General features: G+C 39.7%; 1 protein-coding gene across 7 annotated transcripts in view; it reads left to right on the top strand.

The window, feature by feature from the left end:
- Window positions 1–17,390, top strand: part of MAP3K4 (mitogen-activated protein kinase kinase kinase 4) — a 126,489-nt gene that overhangs the window by 88,085 nt on the left and 21,014 nt on the right. For 5 of the 7 annotated variants that reach the window (XR_004029408.1, XM_030809934.1, XM_030809936.1 and 2 more), the window contains 10 exons: window positions 2,495–2,652; window positions 6,086–6,202; window positions 7,947–8,046; window positions 8,152–8,235; window positions 9,253–9,519; window positions 10,865–11,014; window positions 12,532–12,693; window positions 13,169–13,302; window positions 14,074–14,152; window positions 14,856–14,934. Coding sequence is in view for 6 of the 7 variants with exons in the window: in XM_030809934.1 (XP_030665794.1) it covers window positions 2,495–2,652; window positions 6,086–6,202; window positions 7,947–8,046; window positions 8,152–8,235; window positions 9,253–9,519; window positions 10,865–11,014; window positions 12,532–12,693; window positions 13,169–13,302; window positions 14,074–14,152; window positions 14,856–14,934 (1,330 nt within the window). In the remaining variant the exon portion in view is untranslated. The remainder of the gene's footprint in view (window positions 1–2,494; window positions 2,653–6,085; window positions 6,203–7,946; window positions 8,047–8,151; window positions 8,236–9,252; window positions 9,520–10,864; window positions 11,015–12,531; window positions 12,694–13,168; window positions 13,303–14,073; window positions 14,153–14,855; window positions 14,935–17,390) is intronic. The other 2 variants (XM_030809935.1, XM_030809937.1) reach the window with 1 other exon arrangement.

Below are 17,390 nucleotides of genomic sequence, written 5' to 3' on the forward strand. Positions count from 1 at the left end.
GTGCAGGCAGCATCAGGGATGCCAGCATGCTGATTGCAGTGCTGTTGAAAGGATAAGCCCATGGGATCTGAACTGAAGCCAGAGGAAAGCAAACAAAGAAAGGGGTTGTGAGTTGCAGAAAGATGAGCAGTCAGTGGACTAGGGTTCCAGACAGGGCTAAAACAAGTTGCAGTGGTAGTGGTTGAACAAATCTCCTGGAAGGAGGAGAGGAGGCTTTATTATTGGTGTTTGAACTGGTGATTTGGGGATGGAGCAGTTCTGGCAGTGACAAGATCTAAGGTGGAACCCCATCAAAAGTGGAGGAAGGGCCACTGGAGATGGAGGCAGTCGGGAAGCTGGACTGAAGAAGTGTTCGGTGGGTTTTCCGCGTGATGCTAAGCCACGGCAGGGTGGCTGAGCCCAAGATGGAGGGAAGACTGTTAGATGAAGGCCGATTAGAAGTCCATAGGTGACAATCTGAAGAGGGGGCCAGTGGTGTGGCTGATGACATAAATCTTAAAGGGGCAGGGTCTTTTGTTTTGCTTTTTAAAGAAGAATATGTACAAATTATGGTTTAAAAGGAGCAGTTGGGGCCGGGTGCGGTGGCTCTCGACTGTAATCCCAACACTGGGAGGCCAAGGCTGGTGGATCACTTGAGGTCAGGAGTTTGAGACCAGCCTGGCCAACATGGCAAAACCCCGTCTCTACTAAAAGTACAAAAATTAGCCGGGCACGGTGGTGCACACGTGTAGTCCCTGCTACTCAGGAGGCTGAGGCAGGAGAATCACTTGAACCTGGGAGGTGGTGGTTGCAGTGAGCCAAGATCACACTGTTGCACTCCAGCCTGGGAAACGGAGCAAGACTCTGTCTCAAGAAGAAAAAAAAGGAGCAGTGGGAACAGGAGGAAGCTGACTTTGCAGCCTTAGAGTATATAGAAAGACCAAGAGTTGGCCAGCCGCGGTGGTTCACGCCTGTAATCCCAGCACTTTGGGAGGCCGAGGTGGGCAGATCGCCTGAGGTCAGGAGTTTGAGACCAGCCTGACCAACATGGAGAAACCCGGTCTCTGCTAAAAATACAAAATTAGCCAGGTGTGATGGCGCATGCCTGTAATCCCAGCTACTGGGGAGGCTGAGGCAGGAGAATCGCTTGAACCCAGGAGGTGGAGGTTGTGGTGAGCCAAGATCTCGCCATTGCACTCCAGCCTGGGCAACAAGAGGAAACTCCATCTCAAAAAAAAAAAAAAAAGAGATAGTTTGCCCCTTGGGGGCCGCAAGGAAGAAGCTGTCCTCAGGAAGGAAAAACACAGAGATGGGGAAGCTCACCAAGAAGTGAAAGGGTGGTTCTGAGCCTGGTGTTGAGGATGGTAGACCCATGAATTACAGATTCTGCACACACAACTCTAGTCATAACAGACCCAGAACTGCAGTCACACCACACACCTGGAGGGTGGAGGACTCAGACACAGTGAACGATACAGCAGAAGAGAGTTGTCTTGAAATAAAGAATAGACTTCAGATTTGCCTACTGAAAGTTATTACCAGATCTCAGAAAAATATCTTTCCCAACAGTGAAGTCCGAGATACAGCCTGGCGAAAACACCGAAACCTAGGATAGAGAAAGGAATCCTGTAAACATCTGAGTGTGGAAACCCGAGTGTAGTCACCTTCAGGATGTGGGAGAGCAGTGGTGGGTGGGCGCTCAGGCTGGCGACAGACTGCTTCACGCTGAGTCACAGTCGGGGTTGGAAGGGAGTGGAGTGATGTCTGAAAAGTTCCGAGAGAGAGAATGTGTGACTCAAATATCTCCTACCCCGTCAAGCTATTCTTTTAAGTAAAGGAGTCCATAGACAGAGTTGTTCTAGAAGGCGGCCATTGCAGACCTGTTGAGAAAAACTGCTTGATAGTTGAACCCTGCTGATCACAGGATAAATCCAAAGGAGGATTTAAGAACAGGAAGGCTGTTGTAATAGTACTTGTGGTGGGCATAAATCCCACGTCAGAACAACTGGATATTTTGGTTTTAGATCATCATTTATATGTTGCAAGCCTTGAAAGCATTTTATCACACAAATCTGGATGTTAGGAAGGGGTGGTGTGAAGAAGGGTGTTGACGTCCTCCTCTCTGCACATAAGGCACCATCTCAAGCTGAAGTAGGTCATTAAGATCCTAACCTCTTAAAGGAATAATGTTGACAGTACATTCATAATGAAAAGTTCTGGGTGCTGTCTTTTGATTTTTTCCCCTTTATTGTAGATTGTGAACATTTTTCTTGTTAGGATTTTGAAGGGGTTGTCAACAGTATGTTAAATTGCTGGGGAGTTAGCTTTGTGATTTTTTAAAAAAAATCCTCATTTAGACCTCAGCTAACAGTGGTGAGAACCTTGCTTCTCTCAATGCGACGTGCCTGTGACATCCCCCTCCCACCTTACCCTGCTGATGTGTAGCTTTCAGGTGAGAGCACTGAGTTGCCAAGTTCCACTCTCAAATGTCTCCCTTTACTTTTTGTATTTTAAGGTGTATTTTGATTACATGAGAAGCTGGATCCAAATGCTACAGCAATTACCTCAAGCATCCCATAGTTTAAAAAATCTGTTAGAAGAAGAATGGAATTTCACCAAAGAAATAACTCATTACATACGGGGAGGAGAAGCACAGGCCGGGAAGCTTTTCTGGTAGGAATTCTTGTGCTTCTGAACGCGACACTCCCACCTTCTCGCTCTCACACCATTTACTCATGGATTCTCTCCTATGCGTTTGTACGTTTAGTTACATGAAAATTGCAGTTGTCCATATCTCATATGTGCGCCCTCTTCCAAGTTTTGAGTGGTATTTTTCAATTAGGTGTGATTTTTTTCCCCTTGGGGACATTGGGCAGTATCTGGAGACACTTGATGGTCATGACTGGGAAGGTGCTCCTGGCAGCAAGTGGACAGTGGGGAGGGAGGCTGCAGCGCATTCACGGCACACAGAACGGCCCCACAACAGAATTATCCACTCAGATGTCAGCTTTGAACTTGAGAAATTCTGCCCTAGAGTAAACCCTTTTTTCCCCCAATAAAAGGAAGGAGATTTTAAGTCCTTCAAGAGTAGAATATACCCGCATATGTCAGTCTTGGTGGGGACATGCAGAACTTAAGAAGTATTTTAGATAAAGTATTTTTACTGCCACTGTTTGGGGAATGTAGTGCTCATCACAGACTCTATGAGTTTGGTGTATGTAGGGTGAAGGAATAGAAGTATAAACAAGGGGGAATCATGAAGAGAGCAGTGCAGTCACAGGGCTGAACTGGTCTGTCAGTTCTAGGAAATAAACATCTTGCATGCAAGCTTGGGATCGCTGGGCACAGGCTGCTTCTCCATGGTCTTTGCTGGTGGCCGCTGCAACTCGGACTTGCTTTGGCTCAGATGAGGATCAGTGTCCTTCTGTGCTTTAGATTCTGCTGCTGTCTGTTGGCACCACCTCCTCCCACTTGTCTCATCAGGCATTTTATTTTTTCTGTATCCCTTTTATAAAGTCTTATAAGAGCACGCCTATTCTAGTCCTGGAGCCCATTGCATTTTGTCTGTTGTATCAGAGCAGCAGCTTCTGCTGCCTACCCTGTCTCCCGGTTCCGTCGGTGTGACTTCTGCAGGACTCTGGCTTTAGCTTTGTTCTTGACTCTGCTGATCTCTCCTATGTTCAGTCTCTCAGAATCTTGTATCCACTTCTCTGTTCTAATGGCCAGTTCTTTTTACATCCTCTGTCTTTATTTGGAGTGGACAGTGAACTTGCTCCCCTCTCATAACTCCATCCATCAGGCTGTGATCCCCAGGCTGTCTTTGCTTGTCTGTTCAGCTTGGTGCCCATAGTCAGCCTTTTTTAAAAAGGCATTCATTGTCATTCACAACATCTCTCCCCCCTTACTTTTCCATGATTCTGCTTTGCCTAATTCCTTCTGTTTGCATTTTCTGTTTCCAACCTGTCAAGCTTTGTTGAAGAAATGTTTTTAAAAAAGTTACTGTTCAGCTTCACTACAAATTCATGTTGTTTAATGTCACTGTACCCTCACTTCCTCTTGTCAGTCTTTGTGTTTCGATCTTTTGCTTGTCCTTCAGATTCCCTAGAGTGCAGTCTCTGGCCTTTGCCTTCATGGTCCTTGCTCTGAGAAGCTTTTTCATTCCCCCTTCTTGTGAGCAGTCCACTTTTATTCTAGTTCTCGACTCCAATCTTTATCTGTTGTATTAGAGCAGCAGCTCCTACTTCAAACACTGTTTCTCCCAGGGTCAGTCAGTGTTGGAATCAACCCTGACTCCTTTATTCCCTGCACACACTACCTCGACTCTTTTCGGCTGTCTTTTGAGTGTATATCCAGCATCTGACCTCTGCCTCTCAAGCACTCCACACTTCACTCTTCCCAGGTTGTCATTTCTCACGTATGTTATTGCAGTAGCTCTCTAAACAGTCTCCCTACTTCTGCCTGAAGCCTCCTAGAGTTTATTCTCAACACCACAGCCTGAATGGTCTGGTTAAAGTGTGTGTTAGACCATTGTCTTCTCTCAGTTTCCCAGTGGCTCCCCATCTTAGTCAGGAAACGTAAGACTGCCTAACAGTGGCCCGCAAGGCCTGACATGGTCCTATGTCTCATTACGTCTTTGTCCTCCTTCTAGACCCTCCTGTGCTCGCTTCCCAGCCACAGTGGCTTCCTCACTGTCTCAGGCCAGGCATGTTCCAGCCTCAGGCCCTTTTCACCAGCTAGCCCCTCTCCATGGAGTGCTCTTCCTCCCAGTTATTTTCATGACTTGTTTCCTCAGGTCTTTATCCAGATGTTACCTTCTCAGTATATTTAAGATGGAAATTCCTGCCCACAACTCCTTAGTTTTTTCTCTGTTCCTTTTCTCCATAGCACTTACCAATAACCTGAAATACATTTCCCTTTCTTGTTTTATGTATTGTTGTTCTCCATCCACTGGAGGGCTTTTACCTGTTTTGTTTGCTGCTGCTTAGTACATAATAGGCACTCAATCTTTGTTGAGTAAGTACATTCTAGTATTTCTGTATAATGTTCTTTTTAAAAGCATGTTTCCAATCAGACCCCTTTCCCAATCAGATATTTTACTCTCTTTGCTTATCAGATGCCAGACTAATGAGCATGATATCCATTGCCCTCCACAGCATGGCCCCAGGACTTTCCCCTGTCCCTTTGTAGCCTAAATACCCACTACTCTTCAGATTGGATGATTTTCTTTTTTCACGAACCTGCTTGCTTGACCACATCTTCATGCTTTTTAATCATATTTATTGTTCTTCCTGGACTTTCCTTCCGCCTTTTCCATTTTCTTCCTCGCAGATTTTCCTCTTCCCACTGTTAGTCCACCTGTTAAAATTCTGCATTTGCCTGCAAGGCCCATCGCAGGGCTTTCTGGACATGAAGCCATGCCTTCAGCTGGGTCTGAAACTGCCTTCGGGGTTGGTCTTTCTCCTCCTCAGACAAGCCTAGCACTTACCTCCTGCCGCATCTGATACTGGTTCCATGCTTACCTGCTCTCTGTTTCTAGACTAAGTTTTTTTACTTGAACATCCTAAGTCAGTAAACTGTTGTTGAATTTTACTTCACTCATTTAGATTCATTTTATATACTGGGGTGTGCATTTTGACACTAGTATTTAGAATTGTGTACTCAATGAGAAGGATCAGCGAGATAGTGTTTCATGTTTATTGACTATACAAAGCTAATTGTGGGGGAAATTTGTAAAAACAGTTGCATTTAAGGAATTCCCCTCCCCCCTTATCCTGTCATTTAGTCTGAGGCCATTTTATACCATTTTTAATATTTAAGATGGAAATAACATTGGTGTACTAATCCCAGAGCTGCTATGAATACAGTTTAAGATTTTGAGGTTTATGGTGAGATACTGTGGTAATAGAGCAAAGGTAGGTATGTGCCATAATCCAGATTCCTATTTTTCCACGTCCAGGGTTTTATATTAAAAGAAGAGAAATTTTTCATTTTTGATTTTTAAACCATCAGAGCAGTAGCTGAGCCTTTCAAGTTTCTCAGTCAAGAATTAGGCTATGAGTAGGGACAGTTTTTCTTCTCTGTTTTATTTTTATTTTTGTTCCCTTAGCGACATTGCAGGAATGCTGCTGAAATCTACAGGAAGTTTTTTAGAATTTGGCTTGCAGGAGAGCTGTGCTGAATTTTGGACTAGTGCGGATGACAGCAGTGCTTCCGACGAAATCAGGTTGGAGTTAGGCTTCCTTTCCTCTTCCACTTCTTATCTCGTAGTTTTCTTCCTCATGGTGAGATCCTAGAAGGAGCCTTGTTCAAACCAAATTGTGTTGGCCTGGAAGAATTTGGGCAGTAGATGTAAAAGGATTTATTTATAACTGTCTTGTCTTTTCATGTGATTTCTTAATTATGGTTTTATGTGAAATTTTCTTTGAAGGGGAACTTAGAATTTATTTAATGTGATAAAAATAGTGCCAACTGGCTGGGCGTGGTGGCTCACGCCTGTAATCCCAGCACTTTGGGAGGCCGAGATGGGTGAATCATGAGTTCAGGAGTTCAAGACCAGCCTGGCCAAGATGGTGAAACCTCGTTTCTACTAAAAATACAAAAAAAATGAGCTGCGCATGGTGGCACGTGCCCATAATCCCAGCTATTTGGGAGGCTGAGGCAGATAATTTCTTGAACCCAGGAGGCAGAGGTTGCAGTGAGCCAAGATCGTGCCACTGCACTCCAGTCTGGGTAACAGGGCAAGACTCTGTCTCAAAACAAACTAGAGATAGAGAAAGTTGACTATAAAAAATGAGTAGAATTTTCTTTATTTACATTGTCTGAGATGCCTTTTATATTAGTTTCTGTTCTTTAAAAAATCTATGTAGTGGTCCATTAATACATTTTAATGACATTTGGTACATTTTTATTCTTAGTGCATTCCTTCTGTTGAACTTTAAACTTAAGTGTGTGAAACTATGGTTTCTCTGTTTAATTTCCTCCAATTCTGTGCAGATAGTATTTAGGTCGAACCTTTTGAAATTGCTACTCTTTGTGGTATATATATCAGGCATATAGCAACTTTATGGCCATAGAATCAGCAAGGTCATATGAGTCAAACTTAGCGAATGCTCAAATAGAACTGACTTCTCCAAAGCTAAAATGTTTTCGCTCACCATTCAAGGTTTGATGAAAAACACATTTTGAGTTTCAGAACACCTGGTATGTTTTTATGCCAAGGTTAAAGAAGTTCCCACATGGGTTCTCACCTCGGAAAATATTGAATAGCTGAGAAATGGAATAAGTAAGTTTGTAGGTCTTACAGTTTTGAGAGCTAACATGGTGGGTTCAAAATAACCCCAAGCATGTAGATTCCAAAGAAACATGAGAAAGCAGGAATGAAGATGGGGAACTAGAGAGCGGCTCCAGTTCAGGGGGCCATGGGCAGTGGTGTGCTGGAGCTGCTTCTCCCAGCTTGAGAGCTGATCGTGCACATCTCTTCCCATTCATTGCTCAGTGACACTGTACTGCTGCCTTGACATTAGCTATGATGGGAGTATTTACACCACAGAAATCAGCATGCACTGCATAAGATAGTAATTTAGGGGCAGCCAGTTGTTAAATATTTCCCAGATCACACTGTATATATTTCTTTTTAGATTATGAGCCAGGAGTTAAGAACTTAACCTTAAACTCCAAGAAATGATCATAATGAAATCTTGAGAAAATTGAGCTTCCTATTATTTGAAGGTTATTAAATGTGCCCTGCTTACATTGAAAGGATATGAATATTTTCTACAAAACTGTCAGGAGCAGGCTTCTGAATGTTTTGACTACATCTTCAATAATTGTTCGTTCCCATTTAAAAAATCCGCAGTCTTTATTTATTACTGTGATTTGGAATTTGCTTCATCTTTATTGTTAAATCCCTCTTGCACCTCTGGAATATTCCCTAATGCGTTCTAACTGGACTTGAATCCACTTGGCAGGAGGTCTGTTATAGAGATCAGCCGAGCCCTGAAGGAGCTCTTCCATGAAGCCAGAGAAAGGGCTTCCAAAGCACTTGGATTTGCTAAAATGTTGAGAAAGGTAAGCTTGCAATCCTGATTAATTAGTACCTTTTTTCTTATTTTTCTTTTATCTTATTTTTTTAATGCTAACCGTAAAGAAGTTTCTTTGTAACTGTGATCCTAGGACCTGGAAATAGCAGCAGAATTCAGGCTTTCAGCCCCAGTTAGAGACCTCCTGGATGTTCTGAAATCAAAACAGTATGTCAAGGTAAGTACTTCAAATGGTGTGATTGAAACATTTTGCCTTTCCTTCTTTATTCTAAAACGGGCAAACTTTTTCTTGAAGGCCCAGATAGTAAATACTACAGGCTCTGAGGGCTGTACCACAACCCCGGTTGTAAGACTGTCCTGTAATTCACCAGTGGAATAATGAAACAGTCTTTTTCATACTTGACTTATTAACTTGTCTTCAGAGTCTAGATAAATAATAAAAAGTTTACTCATGCTGTTTATTAATTTAGTTACACATATTTAAAGTAATGTGTATAAGGAGATAATATTCATTTTAAATAATGGTTTTGTTTTTCACCCTTATATTTCCTGATGCAGTTCAGAGGTTTTACAGTAAATCTTTGACATCAAGATCCTGGTCATCACTAGAGCCACTTTTTGAGTCAGCAACTTTACGCCACTTTAAGTTGTTTGAGATTTAGCACTGTTAGAATCCGTATGTGATGTCATCACTGGACATTTTATCCCAAGCCCACGGTTGTATCCCGCTCCCATACTGAGAGTGGGAGGGATGACCTGCACCGTGCCACCACATGTGTACCCTTTGAGAAACTGATCTCAAAGAGCCTTCTTGTGATGACCCCCCGGCTCCCTGCCCTGGAATAATTAGAGAATCTGTATTAACAATTTTTGCCTTTTTCCCAAGCCGGTGACTTTCTGTAAGCATCACAAACTGGCAGTGGTTCAGGTTTTTTCAGGCTGTCGTGCCTCCCCATCGAGTATTTTCTTTGTTGTTGAAAATAAAGCAGTGAGGAGGATGTCCAGTAATCGGGGAGACTCTGTAAGGCCTCTCCTCCAGTGCATTCAGACTCTCCTCCTCCTGCCTCCTTCAGTCACACTGAAGCCGGCTACCTGCAGTTCCCTCACTGCTCCAATTCAAGCCCTTCCCACATCCCCTTTCCGAAACCTGCCTCTCCTTTCCTAGGTTTGTTTTAAATAACATATTTATCTAATGTACAGTGTTCCTTAAGATTTGGGATTATTTCTTTTGCAGATACAAATTCCTGGGTTAGAAAACTTGCAAGTGTTTGTTCCAGACACTCTTGCTGAGGAGAAGAGTATTATTTTGCAGTTACTCAATGCAGCTGCAGGAAAGGACTGTTCAAAAGATTCAGATGACGTACTCATCGATGCCTATCTGCTTCTGACCAAGCACGGTGATCGAGCCCGTGATTCAGAGGACAGCTGGGGCACCTGGGAGGCACAGCCTGTCAAAGTCGTGCCTCAGGTGGAGACTGTTGACACCCTGAGAAGCATGCAGGTACATCTCATCTCCAACTTTTCAGCAGTGTTACTTAAAGGACTTTTAGTAAGAATGAGGGGTTTGACTACCATAATAATTACAAGTATATACTTCCCAAAAATATGCCTCAATGTGTTAATAGGTCATTTTGCAGCATAATTTGTACAATATATCATTCTGTTAAGTTAAATTATACTGGAATATTTGAAATAAACCATCTATCTGGTTTATACCTTTTCTTAGTTCAGTCATATAGTTAGATCTGTGGAGCTATGATCTAAAAGGAATTATGTCACTAATATAATTTGTAGTTCTAGAAATCCCAGTTCTCCAAGTACTCAGGTTTACTGGTTATTTAATTTTAATTTTTTGTAGTGAAGGCTATCCCCTCCCTACCTAACAGGGACCTCGTGACAGTTTATATAACTCATTAGTTATAAACTATGAGAAGCTTTCTCATTGATCTGTGTTCAGCTTAGGAACAGTCATAGTGAGTGTTCATATGCACCATGAGCTCAGCCTCACCAGAACTGAGTATACACTGGCTGCTGTATCCCTCACCCCAGCAACTCTGCTTTTATATTCCATCTCAGTGAATGGGTCCGTGTTCACTCACATGTTTAAACCAGAAGTGTGACAGCTAATACAAATTCAGCCTCCCATCTTTCCAGTTGATACCTTGCCCTGGCAAGCCAGAAGCATTTCCAGTAAATGATCCTTTCCCTGCATCCCCAGAGCAGCTGCTATAGTCGGCACTTTACCATCCCTCTCCTGAACTATTGCAGTTTCTGACTTTGAGTTTCCTTGCTTCAAACCTCACCTTCTGTCTCTCCAATTCTGTGTTTGTTTTTGTACTTCTGGAATGATCATTATAATACATCTGATTGCATCACAGATCTACTTAAAATACTGCAAGGATTCTTTATCTCTTGAAGAACAAAAGTAATAAAGTCTTGATTTCTTAATGTTTTATATAAGGCCCCTCATCTGATCTCTGTCTTATTCCTACATTTTCCTTCTTCACATGCTGCTCCAATACACACACACACATGCACACACACACACACACTCACACACACTCTGCACTAGCAGTACTGAACTACTTGAAGTTCTAGGATATCTCAAAGATGTCATGCCTGCAGTCCCAAAGGGTTCTTCTCCATGGTGCTGAATATCCCAGCTGTCAATGCCCACTGAAGTGTGTTGCTGTGTAGGAGAAGCTTTGTTTAAAAATGACTTTCTGATCAGATGGTTGTTGGCCTGGTATCCCTGAGATTGGCATTGTCTTTGGACTGGTGTTGAACTAGAATAACAACTAGTAGCTGGGTTGGTTTTTATGTCCTGTGCTTGATTTTCCTCCCAGGTGGATAATCTTTTACTAGTTGTCATGCAGTCTGCCCATCTCACAATTCAGAGAAAAGCTTTCCAGCAGTCCATTGAGGGACTTATGACTCTGTGCCAGGAGCAGACATCCAGTCAGCCGGTCATCGCCAAAGCTTTGCAGCAGCTGAAGGTACTACACTGTCCTCTACATTAGCTGAGATTTTTCCTTTTTGATGAAAGTCAGTGTGTGGTAATGTGTGTAAGGTAATATCATCCAAGGAACTTGAGCTCTTAAATTGCCCGCCCACTCACCTCTCTTCCCAATACATATTTTCTTATGTCTAAACTACAGATTCTGAGATTCTTCCTGAAGCTGTAGAATTATAATTGGAAAGGACAGAGAATTGAACTTTATGTGACTTATTCATAATGACTACATGACTGGTTAGTGGCAAAGTTGAAAATGTAGTAATTTAGGTCTCTTCATTCCCAGTGTAAATTTCATTCTCCTTTCACAATCCCCAGTATTTACTAGAGGTACTCCATATCAGCAGTGTGTAATAGAAGATTGATTTATTGTTTTGTTTAGTAAATAATTCAACCAAATTAAATATAATAGAAAAAAGTTGCAGAGAAGCACAAAGGCCTTTCAAAATTTATGACAAGCCCCAGCCTGGCTGTCTTTTTCCATTATTTTCTGTTTTTGACACTTTCTATTTTGTATCCCATTTATCAGTCTTGATCTCATCCACACTTTTCCAGGCCATCAGTTATGTCTTCTCACTCACATTAAGGCTTAACTTCTTGAAGAAGAAACACTCTCTGAAGTTACAAGTCATTTCGTAAACATTTGTTTTTCTTCTGTCAGTCTGATTTGTCTAATTTATCTATAAACATTTATTAACTAAATATTTAGGTTATCTCTCTATATAGATTGCTGAAAGAATATTTTGTAACCATAGTAAGGGGATTGCCTGATGGAGACCTTGTGTGCACTCGTGTGTAAGGGTGGGTAGAAAGGGAGACCAATTTGGAGCTATTGTGGTGTTGCTGACAGAGGTGATGAAAGCTCGAGCTAGGGCAGGGCTTCTTAGCCTCTTCAATGTGGACGTTTGGGCCAGTAATTCTTTGTCATGGAGGTCTGTCCTGTGCATTGTAGGACGTTTAGCAGCATCCCTGGCCTCTACTCACCATATCCCAGTAGTTCCACTTTTTCCTCCAAATTTCGACCATCAAAAACTCTCTGGACAATGTCTCCAGACGTTGAGGGGAGGGGGAAAAATCTGCCCCAGAAGAGAACCCCTGGACCAGGGAGTAGCAGGGAAATGAGGACAGCATGATTCGAGGAGGCCATCTGGAAGTACATGGACTTTTTCACTCTGTGGAATTGCACCCATACTTAGGGTTGAGCAACCGTCCAAGAGGAGAAAACAACAGGTGGTTGATGTATAAAAATATTGAAGATAAAAGCATCTATTCCAAGAGCAGATTATAACTAGACTATCATTTTAAATGCATTTTTTCTCTTCTATTTAAGAATGCCAAATAAAATGACATAACTTCTTCTATATTTGGTAATTCCTTTACCAAGTGGCTGACTTGTTTGTAGTGGTTAATGTCTGTGTGATGATGAACGAAATCTTCCTTTAAAATGTGGTATTGTATGATTTGCTTTATTTTGCATTAATCATGGTTTGGACTCTTTAGAATGACGCATTGGAGCTATGTAACAGAATAAGCAATGCCATTGACCGCGTGGACCACATGTTCACATCAGAATTTGATGCTGAGGTTGATGAATCTGAATCTGTCACCTTGCAACAGTACTACCGAGAAGCAATGATTCAGGGGTACAATTTTGGATTTGAGGTAGGTTCAAAATAAGAGGAAACACATGGTACAATTTAGTAATTGCTTGATAACTTACAGAAAGTTTTTGGAACCTTTTACAGTAAATCTAATATTGTAATCACAGTTTAATCAAGAATATCATCTTACATCACTGCTGTATATCAGAGATGTTAGTTTACTTTTAAACTGTTAGGTAATTGTCCAACTTTTATTTTGTGATAACAGCCATCTACTTATATTTTAAAACTTTAAAGAGATGTTTTAGATCATAAAAGCACATTCTTAATTTAAACTCAGGAGAAAAACATTTATGAAACTGCATTTTGAAACACTATACTTTCCATAATTCTTCATAATATTCAAAATATAGAAATTTTAATTGGATTTCACTTTTTGCTTTTAGAAAACATTTTAAACAGACATGGCATTATAGTGTGTGATATTATTTAATGATCATTTCCTTAATTTTGATATACATGAAATCTTCTTACAGTATCATAAAGAAGTTGTTCGTTTGATGTCTGGGGAGTTTAGACAGAAGATAGGAGACAAATATATAAGCTTTGCCCGGAAGTGGATGAATTATGTCCTGACTAAATGTGAGAGTGGTAGAGGTACAAGACCCAGGTAATGACTAAGTAGGATGTTTCTGAAACGTGTCATGTGGGGTTGGTGGTATTTGTTCATATATGTTCTGTGGGATTCTTTTCGAGCAGATGACACAGAAGGGAACACTCTAAACTCTTCGGTGATCAGGTTTTTTTTTAATGGAAAAATATATAGAGAAAACTGCTTTTTTTAAAAATTTGTTCCAAATTGGAGTTACCTTTAAGGGAACTCATGTTCATGTTCTCCTTTGACAAGTCTTCCTGATGACTAATGTGTTTTCCTCCCTCATGAAATTTGTTCATTAACCATGTTGGAATTTGTGAGGCTCAATAGTAGCTCCACTAAAGTAAACATAGTTATTAAAGTGTCATGACTGTGTGAAACATAGCTGAGTGTTCTGTAATTTGTAATGGAGGGATAGCATGGGGCACTTTTTTAAAGTCATTAAGCAATTTCTCCAAGTTAGAGAAAACACATTTGCTGCATCTGAGATTCAAAGTAGGAACTTTGTGTTATAAAACTCATAAATAATTGTTGAATTACAGATGGCACCTATCATGTCTAAAATCCTCTTCCATGCTTCCCTTGGTTTCAAAACAAAATTAAATTTTAAAAAATTATTCTTCTTTCCAAAAGGTCACACTGTAAACTTACTGAACCCAAGCAAAAAAAATGTGTTGTGTCCTAAATAGTAATTATAATTATGTTACTTTTCAATATTGTACAGGCTAAAACTGCTACAGCATTTTCTTGGTTGTTATGTGATTACGGAACTTTTTCATGTACCAGGTGGGCGACTCAAGGATTTGATTTTCTACAAGCAATCGAACCTGCCTTTATTTCAGCTTTACCAGAAGATGACTTCTTGGTATATAATATTCTAAAGTTTTTTTCATTATAAAATAAGCCAGTCACTCCTTATTTTCTGGTTGTATATGTTTTATATGTAATAGTGGTTTGTAAATATTTTTCGTGTAATGATAATGCTGAGAAATTAAAGTACTCCTCATAGCAGAGTAAGATTTTTTTTCTTTTTGTTTGTAACATTAGTGTTCAACTAAGTCAATGTCTAGTTTGTAAACCCTGGCCCTTCTAAACTATTTGTTAGATTTATATTTTTACTGCCATCATAGCTGCTGCTTTGGGGCAGAACAAGGATTAGCTCTTCTACCTCAGTGTGCATCATTTGAGAGCATCATGCTCGTGTTAAATATTATCACTGTTAGTCTGATAAGTGTCATCAGATTAGCATGATGTTGCTCAAAGTGTGAATTCATTTATTTTATTCTCCCAGTAATAGAGACGATTACATGAAAAGTTCTTTGCTTGTACACGTTATTGTGTTACGGGAAATTGACAGCTAATTTGCTTTTACTTATAAAAATGAAATACACTGTATTATTTTAAATTACATACAATTTGTGTTTATACCTATTTTCTTTTAAACTAACTGAAAATATTTTGGGTAGCATGTTTTAAAAAATATACTGAAAATTAATTTGTGCTACTTACGTAATTAAGAAAGTATGCATGTTTTCTCTTTACCTTTCCCATTTTCCTTCGGTTTCTAGAGTTTACAAGCCTTGATGAATGAATGCATTGGCCATGTCATAGGAAAACCACACAGTCCTGTTACAGGTTTGTACCTTGGTAAGACAGCCGTTACAGCATTTCTTCTGGAACATGATGATTTGAGTAGACAAATCCTCTTGTAATTGCAGTGGTTTAAAATGGTATAAGAGGTGTCTTAACGGTATTCACGAAAACGACAGTGAGAGGGACAGAATGAGGTGTGTAGACAGAGAACTCCACAGAAACCTTTCTAAATCTGACAGGAAGATTAAAATGTCAGCCATAAGCTATTCCATGCTAGCCAGCAGTATTCAATTATACATTTTTTTCTATACCAAAACTACTATTCTTTTTTCCCCCTTACCATCTTTTCTGATGGGGAGGAAAGACTGGAAGAGGGCGTTGTCTGCCAAGCAGCAGACAACTTCCCTGTCCCCCCTTCCTCACCTTTGAGGAGAGCAGTGTCCATTTCTCCACAGCTTTCCCAAGTACCCACCTTCCCACCAGCTGTAGTAATTCTGATTTGGTTTTGCTGTTTAAAAAATCAAGTTAAGTTATGCTGCTATATATATTACTTCAATTACAATTTTTGATTACAGTTTATGTACAATTTTACAGTCACATTGAATGAGTAACACTTTTATAGTATATGCTGAAATATTGAAAACAAAATATATGTCAAAAAAAGCTATGTCTTATGCCGTTCTTGAGATAGTTTGTAAATAAAACAAAACTGTATTTGTAAGTAATAAACACCCAAAAAAGAAAACTTAGAAATTTTATGCAATTTAAATTACGCAAAATATAATTCATAAATGGTAAATTTATTGAACACCAACTGTATTTCATATAGGGTACTTGCTAGCTGCAGAAAATTAAGTAGAATGAGTTTTAATTGTTGATTTTTTAATCTTCAGTTTATACCTCTTTTTCTCCCAAGGTTGTTGTGAAAATGGAAGTTACCATTTGTAAGACTATTTGAGCATTTTATATAAAGCATGCTATTGTCTTATCAGGCTTTTGCTTAAGCTATGAATAATTTTGATTTTCTGATATCTTAAAACACTTCTGTAAGAACATGTGATCGATAATTCAGTAAGAATTATTTTAAAATATTTTATTAGATAAGGAATCATTTTCATTGTGGAAAAATTACAACATAGAAAAAGTATCTAGAAAAATATGGAAGATGTTCATTTAGAAAATTTATCAATGTAGAAAAAGATTACAAAGGACAAAATGAAAATGACTTATACTTCCTGAATCCAAAGGTAGTCCCGGGTAACATCTGAGTCGCTCATCTTTCAATATGCCTGCCACTCCAAACTGCAGTGGGACAGTTAATTAATAGCGCTCTCTGGAGACTCACATGGTCCTTTGTCCTCTCAGCCACTATGGGTTAGTGGAACTGAACTGTCGGGGGCCTGGACAGCAGTTGACCTGGGGCTGCTCATTTAACATCATTGAGCCTCTCTTTTTAATGAGTGAAACTGGATGCTAATGAGGATTAAATAAGTAATAACATTGTGTAAATTCTAGTGTTCCATACACAACAGGGGTCATCATTTGGTTTTGTGTTCTTTTCTTACAAAAGAAATGAATGAAAATGAGAGCACATCAATTGTCATTTTGTTGTTATTGTTGCTTACTTTCTTCTTTTCCCCTCTGTTGTAAGCACATAACAAATAACAACCTGGTATGTAAGCTTCCATATTTTCTATAGATTCATATAGTCACACAAATGCATTCTCCCTGTACCTTTCTCTGTGCCCATTTCATCACATAGCCATATATAGGGTGGTTCATTTACAATTGGAGAAATGTCTCCATGTCAACAGTTATTGATCTCACTCGTTCTTTTTATTGGCCACACTGTGGCCGTCATGAACGTACTGTAATTCTTTCTACCATTTTTTATGGGCTTTTGTTTATTTTGGCTGTGAAAAGCATCTGTATAATCAGTGTTTACCAGTAGTGACATTTGAACATCCATTTTGTTTATTAGCTATTTGAATTTTCCTTCCAATGAAGTGGAAAGTTTTGCAGTGTTACATATACCTACTGTTAAAATAATTGTTTTGTTTCATGCAAAACATAATATGTGCACATGGTTTTTTAAACAGAATGTCTTTATTTGTAGGAAAATTTTTACTAATTTTTGACTAGTTCCCAGTGTCTTTGCTTAATTAAAGACTCACCAAACCTTTTTTTTTTTTTTTTTAACCTATGTTACTATTGAATTTCTTCCATTTGCCATTGTAATAGCTAGGATAATGAATCAGAGACACCAATTCCCTGAGGTTTTTTTGTTAACAATCCCTTAAGTTTTGTTTAGTAAGTTCTGCAAGGGAACTTCAGATCTCTCCATTTTTACTACTTCTGTCTCTCTTGTTTCCCCTTACTAATAGGAAACAAAATCATGAAGAAACAGGATTTCCAATTAGGATAAAACCTATTTGGGATAAAACATATATAGACTAAAATTATTAACATGAAGAGAAAATATGACATTAAAAAATACTAAGGAGGGTTAA

The sequence above is a fragment of the Nomascus leucogenys genome, chromosome 3 (genome assembly GCF_006542625.1).
Source record: "Nomascus leucogenys isolate Asia chromosome 3, Asia_NLE_v1, whole genome shotgun sequence".
NCBI lineage: Eukaryota > Metazoa > Chordata > Mammalia > Primates > Hylobatidae > Nomascus > Nomascus leucogenys.